At 41.3% G+C, this 18,178-nt stretch overlaps 1 protein-coding gene across 4 annotated transcripts in view; it reads right to left on the reverse strand.

Moving 5' to 3' along the window:
- Positions 1-17,277: 17,277 nt before the first annotated feature.
- The window catches only part of LOC147882286 (protein FIP1-like), a 200,961-nt gene continuing 200,060 nt past the window's right edge, over positions 17,278-18,178 (reverse strand). For all 4 annotated transcript variants that reach the window (XM_087400863.1, XM_087400864.1, XM_087400861.1 and 1 more), the window contains one exon: positions 17,278-17,846. In XM_087400863.1, coding sequence (XP_087256989.1) covers positions 17,666-17,846 — 181 coding nt within the window. In that variant the 3' untranslated portion in view covers positions 17,278-17,665. The remainder of the gene's footprint in view (positions 17,847-18,178) is intronic.

The raw sequence follows: 18,178 nt of genomic DNA on the forward strand, positions 1-18,178 counted from the left end.
TACAGCAAATGAAAGCTTTGAATCATGAAAAACAGCAAACAAAAATTCAGCAAACAGTTTGGAAGTATGTCCGACAACAGAAAGCAGTTTTGGCATGTTTCGGACCAGTTCGAAAGTTCGATTATCAATCTAATTTCAAAGAGAGGAATTTCAGAAAGTCTAAATGATAGAAAAGCAATAATTTTTGTATTCTTTAATTCAACATATGTTGTTCAAACAGTCTTGATAATTCAGTCCAAAATTCAGAAGGTTCGAATGTGGTGGATTTCATTTCGAAATCAGAATTTAGTCATTGAAATCAATGAAATTCAAAATTCAGATTTTCAGTGGTAGTTTGATGAATGGAATTTAATTTACATTTTTCAAAGACAAATGAATGATTTGTTTGAGGACTCTACACCGACATATGTTGTGGATGTTGGAGCTTCATCGACGCATTCTTATTTGCTTGATCGGAGCAATATATTCATTCTATGCCAATGGAATGTGAACATACTTATTCATGCATGGTTCTATTTATTCATTTTGTATAACCTCGCATGGATGACATTATTTTTTGGGTTCCCTGCCCTAGCATGTTGTCATAAAATGGTAGCACTGTATTTACACTCACATAATGATGATATGCACTATAGCTTACCTTTACTTTACTGCATAATAATCTCTTTCTTTTGGAGATTAGTGGACAGCTATGTATGGGGGTGGTTTGAACCTTGGTACTACACCAAGCTCTTCACTCTACTAACCGCATGGTCTTGGCTTGATGTGATGTTTACATCATGAACGGGGTCTACTAACTTCCATTAGATTGAACCTAAAAATAAATCGGTGGGTTCGAGTCTTGGAAATTTTTCAAATTCCAACCACCAGGTGTGCCAGTGTGAGGGGTTAACTAGGCACTTAGAATAAGGTTAGTGAATAGCAACATGGGGGGATGTGAAGGGGTGTGAATGGACCCTTGAGGTTCCAACTGCCCATAACTTTCCTTAGTCTTCTATCTTGAGGAACTCAATCAGGAATTTGCACGTATGCAGAATTATAATGGTTCCTCTATTTGTATTTTTGAGTTTTCTGAAATTCTGTTCCAGTTCCGAAGTTTCGAATGAGAAAAGACTGTTTGTCACATTTGAGTTCCTATAATCTAATAGGTCGAATTCTGGAATAAGTCTCTACCTGTTACACCCCCAATATGGCATTCCCTTGGAGTTTCAATGGGCTCTTAAAGAGGAAATGTCAACAAATGCTACCTTCAAGGTGGTCGCATTGCATTGCTCAAATATTTTAACACCATGTCTTGGGTTCAAGCTTCGTGTTGAACAACCATTTTCGATTGGTGGTCTCAAGATCAAGGAGTTGATACAGATGAACGCAAATGGCATGCATTTAGTTCTTTTCTATGAACCCCATTCAGACGTCGATGAAGGAGTTCGAAGATTTCACTCGTTTTTTCCCTTATGCTTGTTATTGTCCTTGTTCTATTTCTGTTCGGTCTGCTTCAAAGGCTTGCATGGTAGGGAAGTACTTATTCCCTTCAAAGTGAAGCTCCACTAGTGGCCATGTTTATGTCTAACCTTTTTCAAAGGCTTGCAAGGTGGGGCAGTATTCGTTTCAAATTGGAGTGTCCTGCTTTATGGCTGAGCTTTGGGATGCATTGAGGGATGAAAACAACCAAATTTTTGTATGTAGGGATCAAGGTTGCACCTCAGGATGCAAACGGCCAATTGTACATAAGGTCTAAGGCTGCCAACATTTTTTAATATTTACAAAATTTGTAACACGTTTCGTCATATTCTCTCGAGATTTTCTCAACATGTGCCAAATGGTGAATTTGCTCAGACTGTTGTAATAAAAATTTTATAGTAGAATGGGCCCAAGGCCACCAAATTTTTGTAATATTTTATCATGTTTCTCTTTTCTCATATTCTATCAACAAGTGCCAAGTAATGAGTCTACCTAGACTATTGTAATTAAAAAATTTATAGTTTAGTAGAGTATGCCACTATTGGGGTGCTAAGGTATTTCTAATTTACCTGGGAACACATGTGATAGTCTAGTTTCGATATAAAATATGAGTGTCTATGCGATCATTTTAGTCTCTGTGCAATCATGAGCATGCTCTAAAAGAGCTGAAAATTGCCCTAAAAGGTGCCCAAACATTCCTCACACAGTGTTAAAATTGCATTCTTTCCACCACCATGCTTAGGGTGCTACTTGGGCTAGTAGATTGGCATATTTTTGCCAGCCCACTTGATGATCATTGAGATCTATTCCCATGGTTATATGCTATGTTGGTTCTCAAGGAAACATTCAGCCTTAGAATTTTTGTTGTATGCAACGGGGCACACAAATTCTTACTTTGGGCGACAATTTTCACGGAAAGTTTGGTACATCATAAGATAAAATATTGGTTGATTTAATTATTTCCACCAAAATAGCTATAACAAAAGCCCTCGAGACCACTGTGCTAGTTTTAATAGCCTTAAAAATGCTAAAGTAGCTCTCTTGTTGAGCAGGCACGGTGGTCATAGAACTTTTGTAAGCAGGCGCAGTGGTGGCACACAAGAACCAATGCGACGGTCCCACTATTTTGTAGACCACCATGTGTAAAACACTATATTGGTGTCTAGTAAAGGTGTGTATTTCTATGTTCCTATCCAGTAAAGGCATGGAGTGGTGTGTCGAGCTATACACCCTGCTCTGAATGGTTGTATGCATGTGGAGTAAATGCCCTTGTGGAGTAAAGATGTGGAGTGGCACATGTCGAGCTCTGCACCACGTTTAGAATGGATGTATGCCCATGGAGTAAAGGCCTACAATGTCACAGGTTGAGCTCTTCATGGTGTTCAAAATGATTATGCCAACAAGTTCTGACCGGTCGTGTTTGATCATACACTAGTATGGCAATTAATATACTAGGAAAAACTCTAGCGACAATGCCATCCTATCTCCAATTTGAAATTTGGCCCACAGCATGTCATAGCACGGCTTGAAAAATGCCCCAAAAATAGTTTAACGATTGGCTACACCCGATCATGCATTGGCCCCAGGGATACTGGTCGATTACCGTATATCCCCATTATCACCAACACATCTATATAAGTGAGAGTAGGCATGTCAATGCCTAGGGACCCACCTACTCATAACTCCATGTCGAGCTAACCAAATGCAAGTGCATAGACGCCTAGTGACTCTGATCCTATAAATCCAACATATACTTACAACTCAAACCTTCGGTATATTCTTGATCCTAGGTATATGTACAGAGCAAGACCAATCTATCCTCCACCACCTCTTGTCACATACACTATGATAACAGATGATGCTATAAGAGTGCTAGTGCATGCACTTGGAAAGGGGGAAACACCTGCATCAACATCAAGACAACAATGGTCTGCATCTAGAAGCACACCTATCACTAGCTCTACGTTGATCCCCAAATTCCTTGGAGAAGGAGATGCCGTTTTCCATGAAGAAAGGCTCGAGAAAATCTATGAGACCTTTGGAGATATCAATGATCTTGATAAAATAAATATGTTTGCTTTGAGCCTAGATGGTAAGGTAGGCATATGGTTTAGGGCTATAAATTCTGAGGAGAAATTAAATTGGAACACTCTCTATGCCACCTTCATAGTGGGATTTGCTCCAAGTGGTCCACCATGGAACCCCATTAACTAGTTATATGAGGTGAAACAAGAAGATGATGAATCTCTCCATAATTACATAGCTAGAATTAAGAACTTGAATGCAAGATGCAAGCCCCATGAGAGGATGAGTAATGCACAATTGTTACCAGGCTCCTCCTAGGGCTAGGGGAGTACAAACTTCATTACCATTGATTTTCCATGAATCCCACATTGTTCAACTTGCGTAGTAAGACAATCTTATACCTAAGTGAAAACACGATGGAGAAAATTTCCAAGGAGAAACCATGAGTCCATCATAAGTCTCTCATACTTTAGGTAAAGCCAAGGAGGAGATTGCAGGGTCAAAGGGAATGAATATGGAGGAGTTAACTACCAAATTGCTCAATCAACTTAGCCAATAATGTAAGATAGGGACAGGGAAAGAGGTGCCATCAAACCCTTATCTATTCCCTCAAATAGATTTTGTATGGTGTGCCATATGCAGACAATATCATGCTAGTACACAATACCCACAACTATGGCCTCAACCAAAACTCCATTGTGCATGTTGTGCAAGGTGGGGAAAGCTTGAAATGTATCAAAGTTGTTATCCAAATAACCCCAACCTTATCACATACCCCTCAAAGCAACCTCTTGCCTTGCTAGCACTACCAAATTAAGTCTAGTGCAACAATCACATCAAGTGGTAAATCCAACCATGAAGAGCGATGTTTAGTGTACAAGAGATGCCATTGCCCACACTAGTCTTACCACCACAACCACCACTAGTATACAAGAGGTGCCATTTCCCACACTAGTCTTACCACCACAACCACCGCCACCTAGAATCACACCAATGAACCAAGTGACAATAGAGGAGGTGCAAGATTTGGACTGTACCAACTATGAGCGCACTACATGACTACAATACCTCAATGAGACCCAACCACCACTACGTAATGAAAGTTGATTATCAAATTCTAAGACACTAAGGCAACTAGGATCTTACATCAACCCCTACCAACAACTTCTTCCTAAGAACTTACACATTATATTTTTCTTTTTTTTATTCTTTCTTTGAAGTCCCAATCAATCCACCCAATGTCTAGCCAATGGAATCGCTCATGCAATGTAGTGCTAGTTGCAACAAAATACCGCATTGGAAGCAACAATCACTAGAAGAAATATTACTACTACCGGCAACAATTCCACAACAAAGGATCAACTGCAGACCTATGAAGCAATGCGACCACAGAAGGTTCAAACAAATGCACAAAAGGAAAAATTTCACCACATGATCTTCATTGTTGACAACACTTCAACAACCGTGGCCTTTACACGATCCATGGGACTACCTCAAAAATTGGATGGGGGACATGTTAACCAATTTGGTCAATAGTATGTCCTTTGGCAAAAATGTGTAGAAATACTTGTAATATCTCATTATTTTTGGAAAATGCTGACAAAATATGAAAAGGGTAGAGGAGAAGAGTGGAGATGAGGAGAGAGGGCACAACTAGAGAGCACACCACAAATGACCAACTCTACACTACATTTAGTTGAAAATGTAGAATATATACAAACCCTTTTAGGATTAGGGCTAGGGAATCTAACCCTTTCCTTTATAGCACTCTATTGGGTTAGTGCTATGCACATATCTAACACATGATGTTGAGATGGTATCTCAACACCTTCCCTTAAGATGAACATCATGAAGTAGGCCTTCCCTCAAGATGATGATTCCGGGGAATCGAAGAATCATTGAGCATTACATTCCGTCACAACCCTTTAATGGAAATGTCCTTCCTTTGAGTCAAACCAAGAGCTTGTCGGTGCTTCTTGAAAAGCTCTTTGCCAAGTGGTTTGGTAAAGATGTCTGCAACATTCTCTTTGCTATCACAATGTTGTAGTGTGATGTCACCAACAAGTAACACTCTTTCTTTGATGAAGTGCTCTCTAACATTAATTTTCTTTATCCTGGAGTGATATACTATATTCTTGGCCAATGCTTGAGCCGATTAATTATCATAGTATATTGTTGTTGGCTTTGATTCATCAAAGTAGTCTGTTTTTAACAATAGTCTTTTGAGCCATATAGCCTCACATGCACCTATAGTGAGTGCTCTATATTTTGCTTCAGTTGAAGACAAAGAAATAGTTGGCTATTTGTTTGACAACCATGATATAGCATCTAGACCAAGGAAAAATACATATCCCTTTGTGGATCTCTTGGTCTCATGATCTTCGACATAGCCAATGTCACAGTATCCATGCAACCTTGGATGACTTCCTTTGTATTCTATTCCAAACTATATTGTACCTCTGATGTATCTCAAGAATCTTTTGGCTACATTCCAGTGAGACTGTTTTGGATTTACCATAAACTTTGCTAGTGAACTTACTACATAACAAATACCTGGTCGTGTGATAGTTAGATATATAAGAGATCCGATGAGCTGCCGTTAGTACTTGTCTTTGACGGTAGGATTTTTTGAATCTTTAGTAAGTTTCAAACTTTGTTCCATGGGAGTGGCTGCAATCTTGCAATCTACCATATGAAACTTCTTTAGGAGACTGCCAACATACTTTAGCTAACTCATGAAGGTGCTGTCTGAATCTCTCAAGAACTCAATTCAATACAAGAGTGCATAAGTCCAAGATCTTTCATGTCAAACTCTGCAGCAGATAAGTCTTGTTTCAAACTTTTGATGAAGCTATCATTGCTTTCGGTCACTATCAAATCATCTACATACAAAAGTGCAATAGTGATGTCTTCCCCTTGAACTTTTAGTGGAGAGTATGATCTGCATTGGACTTCATGTATCCCAAATTAGCAAAATATGTGTCGATTCTGCTGTGTACCAACTTTTAGGTGCTTGCCTTAAGCCGTAGAGACTTTTCTTGAGATGGCAAACCTAATTCTCTTTTCTTGGTTCAACATAACCTGTTGGTTGTTGCATGTAGACTTCCTTGTCTAGATAACCATTGAGAAAAGCATCCTTGACATCTAGCTGGTACACATTCCATCTATTGAGTGTCACTAGTAATAGCAAGAACTATATGGGATCCATCTTTGCTACTATTGGAGCATAAGTCTCATTATAATCCTGACCAGATTATTGTGGAAATCCTTCTGCAACTAGTCGAGCTTCAATGCTTCCATCTAGATTGTATTTCACTTTATAAACCCATTTGTTTGCGATAGCCTTCTTTCCTGGTGGAAGGTCGCATAATTCCCAAGTATTATTCTTGTATAAAGCTTCAATTTCTTCATTCATAGCAATTTGCCATTCTGGCTTGTCAACTGCGTCTTCGAAGTACACTAGCTCTTCTATAAGAGCATAGTTAGTGGTTTCAACCTGAATTGCTTTGCCTTTCTGAGCATATGTCAATATGGCTGGTGGTCTACTTTCCCTAGTACACTGTCTGAGTTGCTATGTCTCTTCTCAAGGTGCTTTTGGCAATTCTTGCTCTTCTTCATCAACCTTGTCGATATGTGACTATGTAATTAGTGTGTCTATCTTATGTGTATTTGAGTTTTCCATTTTGATTCCTCATCAAAGATTACATCTCTAGAGATAATTACCTTTGGGTTGATGGGATCATACAACTTTTATGCTTTGCTTTCTTCACTGTATCCAACCATGATGCATTTACATGACTTTGCATCCAATTTTCTGCGCGATGATCATCATGTATGTGGGCATATGCTATACAACCAAATATGCAGAGATGCCCAATGCATGGCTTGTGTCCAGTGAATGCTTCATAAGGTGTCATACCCTAAATCAGTTTGGTCAGAAGCTGATTAAGCAAGTAGTTTGTAGTGGCAATTTCTTTTGCCCAATACTGATTTGGAAGATGCTTCTCACTTAACATTGCTCTAGCACTATCTGCTAAGGTACCATTCTTCCTTTCAACTCTTGCATTCTACTGAGGAGTATTTACACAAGTGAATTGTCCTTGAATGCTATTACTTATGCAAAAGTTCATGAATATTGAAGGCATGTATTCACCTCCTTTGTCTGATCTCATGACTTTGATCTTTCTACTTGTCTAGTTTTTTAACATGGCTTTGAATTCTTGAAATCTGGAAAAGACTTCGGATTTCTCTTTTAGAACGTACATTGATGCTGTGGGTCTAGGCATAACCCCATACATCTATTTGAATCAAATCAAGAATACCTCTTGCTTGAGAGGTGCTTCTGCAGAAATTGGTTTGCTTTTGTTTACCAAAGCAACATGCTTCGCAAACTTTTTCAAGAAATTGTAGTTTCAAAATTCCAATTGCCATATTCTGATTTATGATCTCTAGCAAGCTTTTCAAATTGACATGTCCATATCTCTTGTGCCATATTGTAGAAAGTGGCATCTGTTGTAGTTGAGCTGACATGACATGCAAATTTGGCACTGTAGCTAGCATCCTGAACAAGCGTCCTTTCTTGACTGGTTTTCCTACTCCCTGATATCCTCTAGATTTGTCTCTAATAGTGCACTCATCTCCATCGAAGATGACTCGATAGTTGTGTTCCGTCATTTGACCTACTGAGACAAGAGATTCTCGCTGAGCTTTGGAACATAGAGTACATCTTTCACCAATCCTTTTGTACTAGTGAAATTGTTCATAGGGACAATGCCTTTCCCTTGAACTGGATTCGGTGTACTATCTACCGTGTAGATGACATTCTTTTGTCCTCCTAATGATTTCATCTTTGTGAACTATTCTTGATGTTTTGTCATATGAGATGATGCGCCGCTGTCGATGTACCAAGGGTCCTGATTTGCTTGATCGACTTGATAACTGACTTTCCTTTCGAATGGCATTCTATGTCAAGATACATTGTTTTAGTCTTCTATATATCCTCGCTTGCAAGGAACATATTCTTAGGTTCATTGGCATAATGACTGTGACTTGAATGTCCACCACGATGATTTCCTCTTCCCTAAAAATTCCTTGTTGGATTGACCTCCTTGGTTGTACTTCTTCTTGCAGCAATCTCTTTCATAGTGTTTAGACTTATGACAGTAGTTGCACTGAATGTTTGACACATTGGTGCATGCATTCTTTCATCCTTGGAATCTTCCTCAGTTGGAATGATTTTCTCTTGGATTCTGATGCTAATGTTGTTGAGGATGATGCGGATGCTGACTTTGCTAATGACTTTGTTGCTGATGGTGATCACTTCGCTAAAAAGGTCTACCTCTTCCTCAAATTTTGCCTCTACTTCTATCTAAAGCTGTGAATGCTTGATCATTGGAATGACCTTGCGTGCGTGAATGGCTTGCATCATGAGTTATTCACCAAGCAAAAATTGACTGTAGTTCTCCTAATGTCGAAATTTATCGTTGAATAGCAATACTCTAGACTAGATTCTCATATCCCTCTCCTAGTCCATTCAAAATGACTTGAACCATTTCTCGGGATTCATGGCCTCTCCTACTGCTTCGAGTTGATTGTTGTAATCCTTGATTCTAAGTACATAAGCATGACCGGTTTCAATGCTATTGCAAAAACTCTGATTTATTTGGTTTCTCAGTGTGAGAATACTTCGACGTGCTCTTGGACTCTTAAAGAGTTGTGAACATATCCCATGCTTCGTTTGATGTCTGGACTGTGTTGAGCTATCCTAGCATGACATATTGCACATTATGCTTGATCAAATGATATGCATATTTGTCTTTCTTGTCCCATTCTTCCTATGCTCGGGCAATGGTAAGATTTGCTACAAGTGCGAATAGTGCTGGTGCAGTTGTAGATCTCGATGTTGGTGGTGTTGCGGCAACAGGTGGAGTAGAGCTACTAATGGTTGGATCGTCCAATGGTCTAGGTGTAGACCCATCGACATACTCCCATTTGTCTTGAAGTGCAAGAATTGTCTCCCTTTGATATTTCCATGTGCCGTGATTGGAGTTGTCTAACTTAGCGGGTGCCTCCAAATTAAGATTGCTAGTCGTAGACATGGTGCAAGAAATGTACTCAAAGTGTCTGTGAAATCAGTGTCTGAATCAATTGCAAAACACTGACTATATCAAGTGAAATCCGAACCGTCGGTGAAGATAGTACTGCAATATATAATCCAGTCTATTACACGGCTTGTGGCAAATGATGCTAGGAATAGCCAAGAGGCTTTACAAGGCCTTAAATGATATGCTTAATGCCAGAAAATAGCTAAATAGGATTTATAGTGATGGCATCTGTGTGTATAATCAAATCATGTGCTATCTGCCCACCGAACAATCGGTCAATGCCTCTGAACACTGTGAAGTCTGCTCATTGAATTGTGAAAGTTAGGTTTTTGGAAATGTGATGATGTGAAACCACATGTGAGCATAGGTACTGACTCCAAGTAGGAGCTATTTAGGAATTTTTTGGCATGGCTTCAATTGGTAGCTTTGGAGTTCTCTCCACTATGGATGATCTAATCTACTCTAAACTAGATCTAAACCAACCATCAAGCAATGAAAAAGCAAGAAATAATTCATTTTCTTTGTTCGTTTTAGGTGCTGGGTCAGATGTGTCGATGTAGAGGCCGATGTGCATGCAAGAAGTGGATTCGTCATCACCGAGACTCAATCGTGTGTGATACTTGTGCCAAAATGTGGGCATGATATGACGAGCACGTAGAGCACAAAAACTCGAGTGTTTTTCCTTTTTGGAGTGCCCTCAAATTCTTCCTAGATCAAGAGATACCGCTTCATCTAGGTGGAGGGGAAAAAGGGTGCAAAATGATGATGTGGCAGCTAGGTGCACATGGAAGATACACAATGTGCCTAGGAAGAGATAACTATGCTTGTGGAGCACTGCTGAGGTGGCATTGTCTGGGTGCACATACAAGGTGATGTGTGTGCCTAGCAAGAGGTGACTGTGCCTGTGTAGCGCAGTGTGCCACATGGCACTATGACTTGGCAAGTAATGTGGCATATGACACATATGCTGACATGGTAGATAAGGCCATGTGGAAGGATGAGGTGGCAGATAACCCTACTGATGTGGCACGCTTCTCGAGGAGCTAACGTGGCAAGATCATATAAATGACATGGCACTCATGCCACATGTCAACTTTTGGATGTGTGAGGGTAAGGAGGTCTGTGGAGAGCCACATGTCGAGATAAGGATCTAGATGGAATCTTATAAAGATTTCGTCACGGAAAATAATTTTATCATTGATGCATCGCCCGTGGAATAGTCGTTTGCCCATCGAGGTAGGCGATGTGCTATGCAAGGAGCCTGGAGACGGGTGTGGTTTTGCTTGGAGGAGTCAGTTGACGTTCCATCCGTGATGGAAGTCGTAGGAGCTACCGTGAGCTGTGTTTGGAGGAGAGGTGGCTGTTGCCTTGCACTAGGGCATCTATCAGAATCTATAGCTTAGAGCCTTATTTGGAGGAGGTGATAGGTGTAGATAGTTAGGAGCATTGATGAGTGGGCTGTAGAGTCGACCGTTTTGCATTTGGTAGAGTTTGTATGTATTATTACCCTATAAGAAGCTTTTTATTAACATCAACCACTCTACTCTTCACCTCCTTACCTACTAATTTGTGCATGATTTATGTCCTGTGGGAGTCCAATTTGTGCATGATTGTATCCTTTGGGGGCCCAATCTGTGCATGATTTGTCCTTAGGAGTCCAATTTGTACATGACTGTATCCTTTGGGGGCCCAATTTGTAGTTTGCCAAACTATCAAACAAAAGAACAAAGGTATTTTGATGCACACTGCATCCTAGATTTATCCAATGTTTGACAATTAGCAGATGAGATCGACCCAATCGGTGCAAAACAACATGCTTTTTTACCATAGAAGAATGTGTAGTTGGCTTACAAAGATCTTTTGTTTTAGGAGTTACACAAAAATGGGCTCCAAACTGAGTAGTGGCTCTTGGATATTACAATAGGATTAAGTATGGATCATTGCCAGCTATAGAGCACCTCAACTATTGTTTTGGGCAAGCCTTTCAATCTTTGTGACGTGCAAATGAAAGAATAAGTCTTTGTGGACTCAAGAAAGTTAATCTACAAGCAACCTATAGGCTACATGGCATGTGAGATTTCCATCATCTTCTCCACCAAAGGCAAGAAAATGCTACTCAATAATCAATGCAATTCCAAGCTATGGACCACCTATCTTGGGTTCTCTTTTCTGGAGTTCAGCTAGACTGGGACCTGCATCCAAAGTGGTGGTTGTGAACCAGGTTTTGCTCGCCACAGCTTGGTATGTGTGCTCATGTTGGTGCAGTTCTAGAGATTGTATCACTCAGCTCATAAGGCCTATCAGGAATTTTTTATGGAGTGGACTAGACGGCACTACCGACACTATAGCTTGGGACAGCTTGATCCTTCCCACACAGGAGGGGGGTCTAAACATCATAGATCCAGACTTGCAATGTAGGGTCTTGCTTTGCAAGTTTGTGGGGTTAAGTACTCAAGTTTGTGGTTAGAGGACTTATGCATGGAGATGAACCTTGAAAAAAATTATTCATTCATGGTATTCAGGCTTGCAACCCCTTAGCAAGAGGAGATTGGATGGACAACACCAGATGGATCTTCACCTCAGCCGTCCTTCCTCTCCACTTATGGTTGAGATTCTCAAGGCTTGGGCCAGCTTCAAAAGTACTCTTTGGAGAGTTCCTCCCTCCTTTGTCGAAGAGATTGATAGGCAGCTGATTATGTGGAATGGCAGTATACTTGATGAACATGGAAGCCAGTTTGGTATTTCTCACTATATGTAGTGATGCAAGTAGGAGAGAGGCCCTGCCGCCTCTGTAGGTTCTTGGAAAGTCTTCAAGAGGCTTCTAGAAGGTCATCAACAACAAACAGTTAGTCACCTCAGAGGATGTGTAGGGAGGATACTTCAGATTGATGCAACCCTTCCCCTTGATTGGGTGGATACAAATGACAGGCCCGTTGTGGATGGGGGCTTTCTGGAGGACAGGCATTCCCCTACAGGTTATAGCTTTTTTGGGAGCACACTAGAATGCCTTGGTTTTTTATGTACAGGCAAGTGGCAGGCAGGTTATTTCTTCAAAAGATATTCTTTTGGCATGCCTTTTTAGCCTGTCAAGGTCATAGGCTTTTTGGAGTAGGGCAAAGACTCTGCATGGCATATTGATTCGAGCCCTCGTCTTTCTTTTTTGGGTTCTTGGAGGTTGTGGCTCTTTGGAGGAGTCCCCATTAAGTTCTTCAGTGGGACCTTGGAGAGTGGGAATGGATTGTTGCAGGGAACCAAGAGAAGAGCCTTCCTTTTTTTGGTTACATGGTTAGTAACGCCAAGAAGTTTCAGATCAGATGTAGAGGTTTGAGACCTCCCAGGGCTCCTCATCGGAAGAGTTATTAGGTTTCCGCTGATTTGCAAAGGGTCTTCTAGGAGAGGCTATGGAGATCTCAAAGAAATAGAAAGGTCACTCTATTTTTTTGGATTTCTATTCATGGAGGGATTGCAGTGAATAGGTGGAGCTCTACATTTGGGGCAAACCACTCTTGTCCTAGGTGCTCGTCTGCTACTACTGAGTCGATTCATCATTGTCTATGGGACTACAAGCATGCAAGAGCCATTTGGATGAGAATTGCTAGGATCCTCAGTACCTTTGCTCCTTCTCATTTCTTCATGACGTTGGGATTAGTGGCTTGGCTCTCCTTGTTAAAGCCTCAGATCGTCTTTGAGTGGCAGGATGCTTTTTGGTCCATTTCGATTCGACGTCACCTAGTCGACACTTGCTCTCTAGAGGATGTTCCTACGTCCCGCTATAGACTAGTACATGCTAATGGGGATACCGCTTGGCAGATACTGGCTAGCATCACTGCTTGGCAAATTTGAAGGGCTAGATGCACAATGGCCTTAGATGGATCTCAGGTCCATCCCTCGCACACCCTGGCCAGTGTTTGGGTTGACACCGTTCACACACTAATGGCTAGTTGGGCGAGCATGCAGGGTTCTTCTTGGGCAGCCTTAGCCATGAGGGTTATATTCCTTAGGGAATCGAGGGGTTCCCGCTTTTTCTTAGAGACTACAGCAGGGTTGAGGTGGCACTTTCAACCTCCCTTGGTTTCTTTCCAGCTCATTTTGAGTTTTATGTTCCCCTTTTTAGGGGCGTTTCCTCATGTACAACATGATGTATTTCCGTTGTGAGCTTGCTCACACGGGTATATTTCATACGTATTAGAAGTCTTTTTCAAGGGGAAAAAAAGTTCTTGCAATCATGAAGTGTGGCACACGCCATGCAAAGTGCAATTCCACACCCACCATACACATTATTGAAAGGGTCAAATTTCTTGCCGATCGGGGCTTCCAACAACCATGACTTCTTGAAAAAATTTCCAAACAACACAAAAAGTGGTGGTACCCGGGTGCCCAAAAAAGTACACTCTAAGATGTGATATTGAGCAATGGCACATGGACTCATGATTCTCAAAAAGATATGAGAATGCAAGCGTAATTAGTGGCATGCCAAAATGGTGCATGTTGTCACCTCTTTGAACAATATGCTATAAAGACTTTATGCAATGCAAACATTTTGAGGGGGTAAAAAGGAAAGAATCCTCTTTGCCACATGTTAAGGTGTCCTTATAGCTAGTTCAATGGCCCAGATTGTGTCTTTGTCCTAAGGCCAACGCTTCACAAAACTTTTAAGAAGCAAATCCAGCACGTTGCCTTTTCTTCACAAATTGTTCGACACATAGTTGCTTTATCCATATAAAGGGTTTCAAACCCTTCCAAATGTATTGGAATAGACGGTTTTGAAAACTACGAACTCTACATATGATTTCCAACACACAATGTTGGTTCTTTATATGTATTCCTCTATTGCTTAGATTACTGCTTTGTTGCAATGTTTTGTTGCGATTTGCTTTTGTGTTGCTAGCTTCTTTGTTGCTTCACTACATTGCCTTGCTTGCTTATTGATTAATTGCTACTCACTATCACTTCACTCCATTGTGTCGCTTGCTTGTTGATTAGATGATGCTCATTGTCGCTTGTGCTGATGAGTTGAGCTACACTTTACTACTTGCTGTAATGCTTTCGCTTGCTTTGTTTGCATATTTATTTCCTTCCTTCGTTGAGCTTCTAGCTTGCTTGTTGCTTCATTGTTGTGTCGTCGTCAAGAGCTCTTATTGCATTGCTTAGTGACTTTGCTCCGCCGAGATTTCTACTCGCACTACTACCTATGCTTCGTGCTACGCCTTGCTACTTGCTTATTTCACGTTGTTAATGTGCTTTTCTTCTACTCTTGTTGTTGACTTGCTTATTGACTTTGCTCCAGTTTGTGCTTTGCTTGGGCTGTGCTTGGTGCTACACCCTGCTACCTTGCTTTGTTTTCATGTTGCTGCTATGCTTTGCCTCTTCTCTTGGTGTTAGTCCGCTTGCAAAGCTTTCTTGTGCTACTGTGATTGTTATTCGCTTTAGTGCTAACTTGCCAAATGGCTATAACTAGACCAACGGTGACTCACAAAAGATAGTGAGAGTGCAACCTACAAAATAACAAACCGGCACGTTAAATCAGCAAGACAAGAAAAATGGCATTGATCAGAAATGGCTCAAAATGAGGAGGCTATGGCTAGAAAGAAAATGGAAGAGTGAGCAGAAGAGGCAAGAGGCTACAAGGGCTCTAATACCATGTTAAAATTTAAAGACACTAGAGAGTATGCGAAATAAAAGCTAGGTGAGCTAGAGCGAAGAGCAACAGAAGCTAAGGGAAGTCAAAGTGCATGAGTGGAAGGAGATAACACTACAAAAGAAGAGAGAGGCTTTTGTATACAAAGAGCAATCTTTGATTTCAGTCTATTCCTTTAGACTCTCTTAAGCTCTTTAAATGAAGCCAAGGACTCCACCCTTTTGACTTGGCACTAGTGTTAATATATCCACACACTTGTTTACATCCTTGACTGCATAGTACAATGGCCGTGTCCCATGTGAATCCATTTATGAGACCCATATTTTTTTGAATAAAAGAGTGATATATTCCATTCAAAACGAATCATACAACAGGTGGGAGAGAAAGTACTCTATCCCTAGCCTCAACAATGTTGCAAAAAAGCCATGGAGGTGGTCTAAAATGCCACGATATCCCAAAAGGGGTCAAATGAAAAAATAATGAGCAGTCCCATGTCCTCATGAAGGATATAAGTCTCCCACGAGCTGCCAAAGAGATGCTTGTACACTGCTCCCACTGACTCCTGAGAGTGAAGATAATCTCCGCCCAAATGGAAGCGAGAGTGTCAGCCTCCGTGCATAAATGGCTCCCAAGGACAAAAGAACATCACGAACACCATATCCACCATAGGGTAATGCTGGAAATCACCTCCCAGGTTGACCCTGCAACTGAAGTAGGCATGGAATCCTGAGTTGGTACAAGTACCAAAAGCAAATCCTACGGCTCCATGATGCTGGCCTCTGTGGGACCCCGTCTCTGGCGACGCTGCATGAAGAAACCGTGGTCTCCTGGCTCTGACTCAAAGAGAGTAAAGGCTCCAAATCCTCTCCCCCAAAGGACAGCGCCCCATGTCATCAGAAAGGACTCGGATGTAACATGTGAGAGCAACCTGAAGATACCTGTCCAGACCACTCTAGAGCTGGGTCAGCTCCATAAACAATGCTTGCTAGATTCCTCTGTAAGCTGACAACGCATACACAAGGAGGGTCTACCCATCTGCTGAAGCCAAGTACCCACAGGTATGCCCCTATGTATAGTGAGCCAAAGAAAGTAGGAGACTTTCCTGGCTCTACTGATGCCCCAAAAGTGAGTCCAGTAGCTCAGCAAGAGCTCTGCAGTAAGTCCCTGTGCGTGCCAATGCTAGGAGGCAGATGGTAGGTGATGAGAGTCTCTCTGCTGAAGCCTGTAACCTGCCCTCGTCGAGTACTGGAAAAAGGAAAGAGGACGATCACCTGCCACCGGAGCAGGCCATGCCCACTCACCTGGGTCCCAGTCAAGCTCCGCAAGAGGTCGATCCTGAAAAATCCAAAGTCTCCATCTAGTATCCTCTGCAATGGTCAACCTGGAAGGATCTGTGGCCCATTCCTTACCCAAGCAACCAATGACCCTGACTCTCTGCCAAAGGAGCTCCTGTCGGATCCAGGGGCTGAGTGGGATAAAATCTGTGAGAGGAGTCCGTCTCAAAATAAATAAACGGTGCCGGTCCTAAACGAACCCCAATGCATAGCCCAGCCTCACTAAAACAACCTGACCAAGTAGAGACCCATATTTGCTTCATGTGCCTCTTCATATGAGTCATATGCATACAATCACCCTTTAGGAAGTGCTTCATAAACCATGATTCTTTCAATGCAACCACCCAGCCACACATGTGCACACAAGCATGGAGAGATGCATTTGTGAACATAAAAACATATGCACTAGCAAGCACATGCTTTTGCACAATCAACACATGTACATGCGCGCACAGGCCAGTGCACATATACACACCACACACGCATCATGCCTTTTTCTCAGGATTATGTAGGTATCACACCTTGCAGTACGTTCAGCTAAAAGTTTTAAGTCCAACCTAGTGATACACGTGTAGCCCACATGGCAATCTGTTTTGCATATTTTATACTTAGTTTTTCTTTACAGACCTTAAGGTGGACTTAGCTCTTCTAATTGGGAAGATGTTTAGAAGAGCATTTAAAAACACATTGTGTTTCTCATCTAGGAGCAGTTCAGAACAAGCAAGTATTTAATGTGAAGACACAACAGCGAGATATATAGCACAGAAAAGTGAGAGTTGAAGGACAACTTTCATCATGCTACTCCCTAAACCCTACTGTCCAGGTACATAGACTCTTGTGAATGAACTCAGCATGGAAGCTTATAATGAGCTGCGACAAAGACACAATGATGAAACATCACCGCAGAAATAATGTCACAATTCTCTGATAGAGTTCCAAAATTTCCCGCATGTGGATACGGTGATGTTTGTTCCTATTCTGGGGTTGGCTGATCCTCGCAATGAGCTCTCTGAGTTAGAATGTGTGGAATTGTTTCCCCATTGAAACAGAGTAATGAAATTCTGGTATTCCCCTTGTGACCGTTGACGACAAGATCTATCCCTTCATGAAGTAGATAATAAGGTGGAACTTTGGGATACTCCGATAGAGCTCGAAAGCCATATTTGCAACATGGGATACCATGTATTAATCTCCAGTTGACTCAGCATTTGAATGCCGGAGAATGGAGACTCTTTTGTGTAGCTCTGCATTCGATAGCCGCTCTGCCTCAAGTGCCAATTCAAGCTGGAGGAAAACATAGTTTGTCAGGTCAAAGGATTGTTCATAACTTAATCATTGAATATGTACGTTAATAGATTAACCATAGACAAACACGAAGTCATAATGGCAGAAATCCGACACGTCCATGCTCAGTGACATACTCCATAGCCTTCATTATTCACTTTCCAGCTTCAAGTGTCAACTATGTAAGAACCAGATTCATCTCCAACCTATTTGGCAGGGTGTGATTTCATCTAATCCAAGTCCAAATTAATTTTCTAGAGCAGCACTTCCATGCAACCAGAGACATCTGATTGGAAAGACAGTTTTCAAGACTTAATGATTAACTACATAGT

The sequence above is a fragment of the Dipteris shenzhenensis genome, chromosome 29 (assembly GCF_047967505.1).
Source record: "Dipteris shenzhenensis isolate YYH24624 ecotype China chromosome 29, Dip_SZ_1.0, whole genome shotgun sequence".
Lineage (NCBI taxonomy): Eukaryota > Viridiplantae > Streptophyta > Polypodiopsida > Gleicheniales > Dipteridaceae > Dipteris > Dipteris shenzhenensis.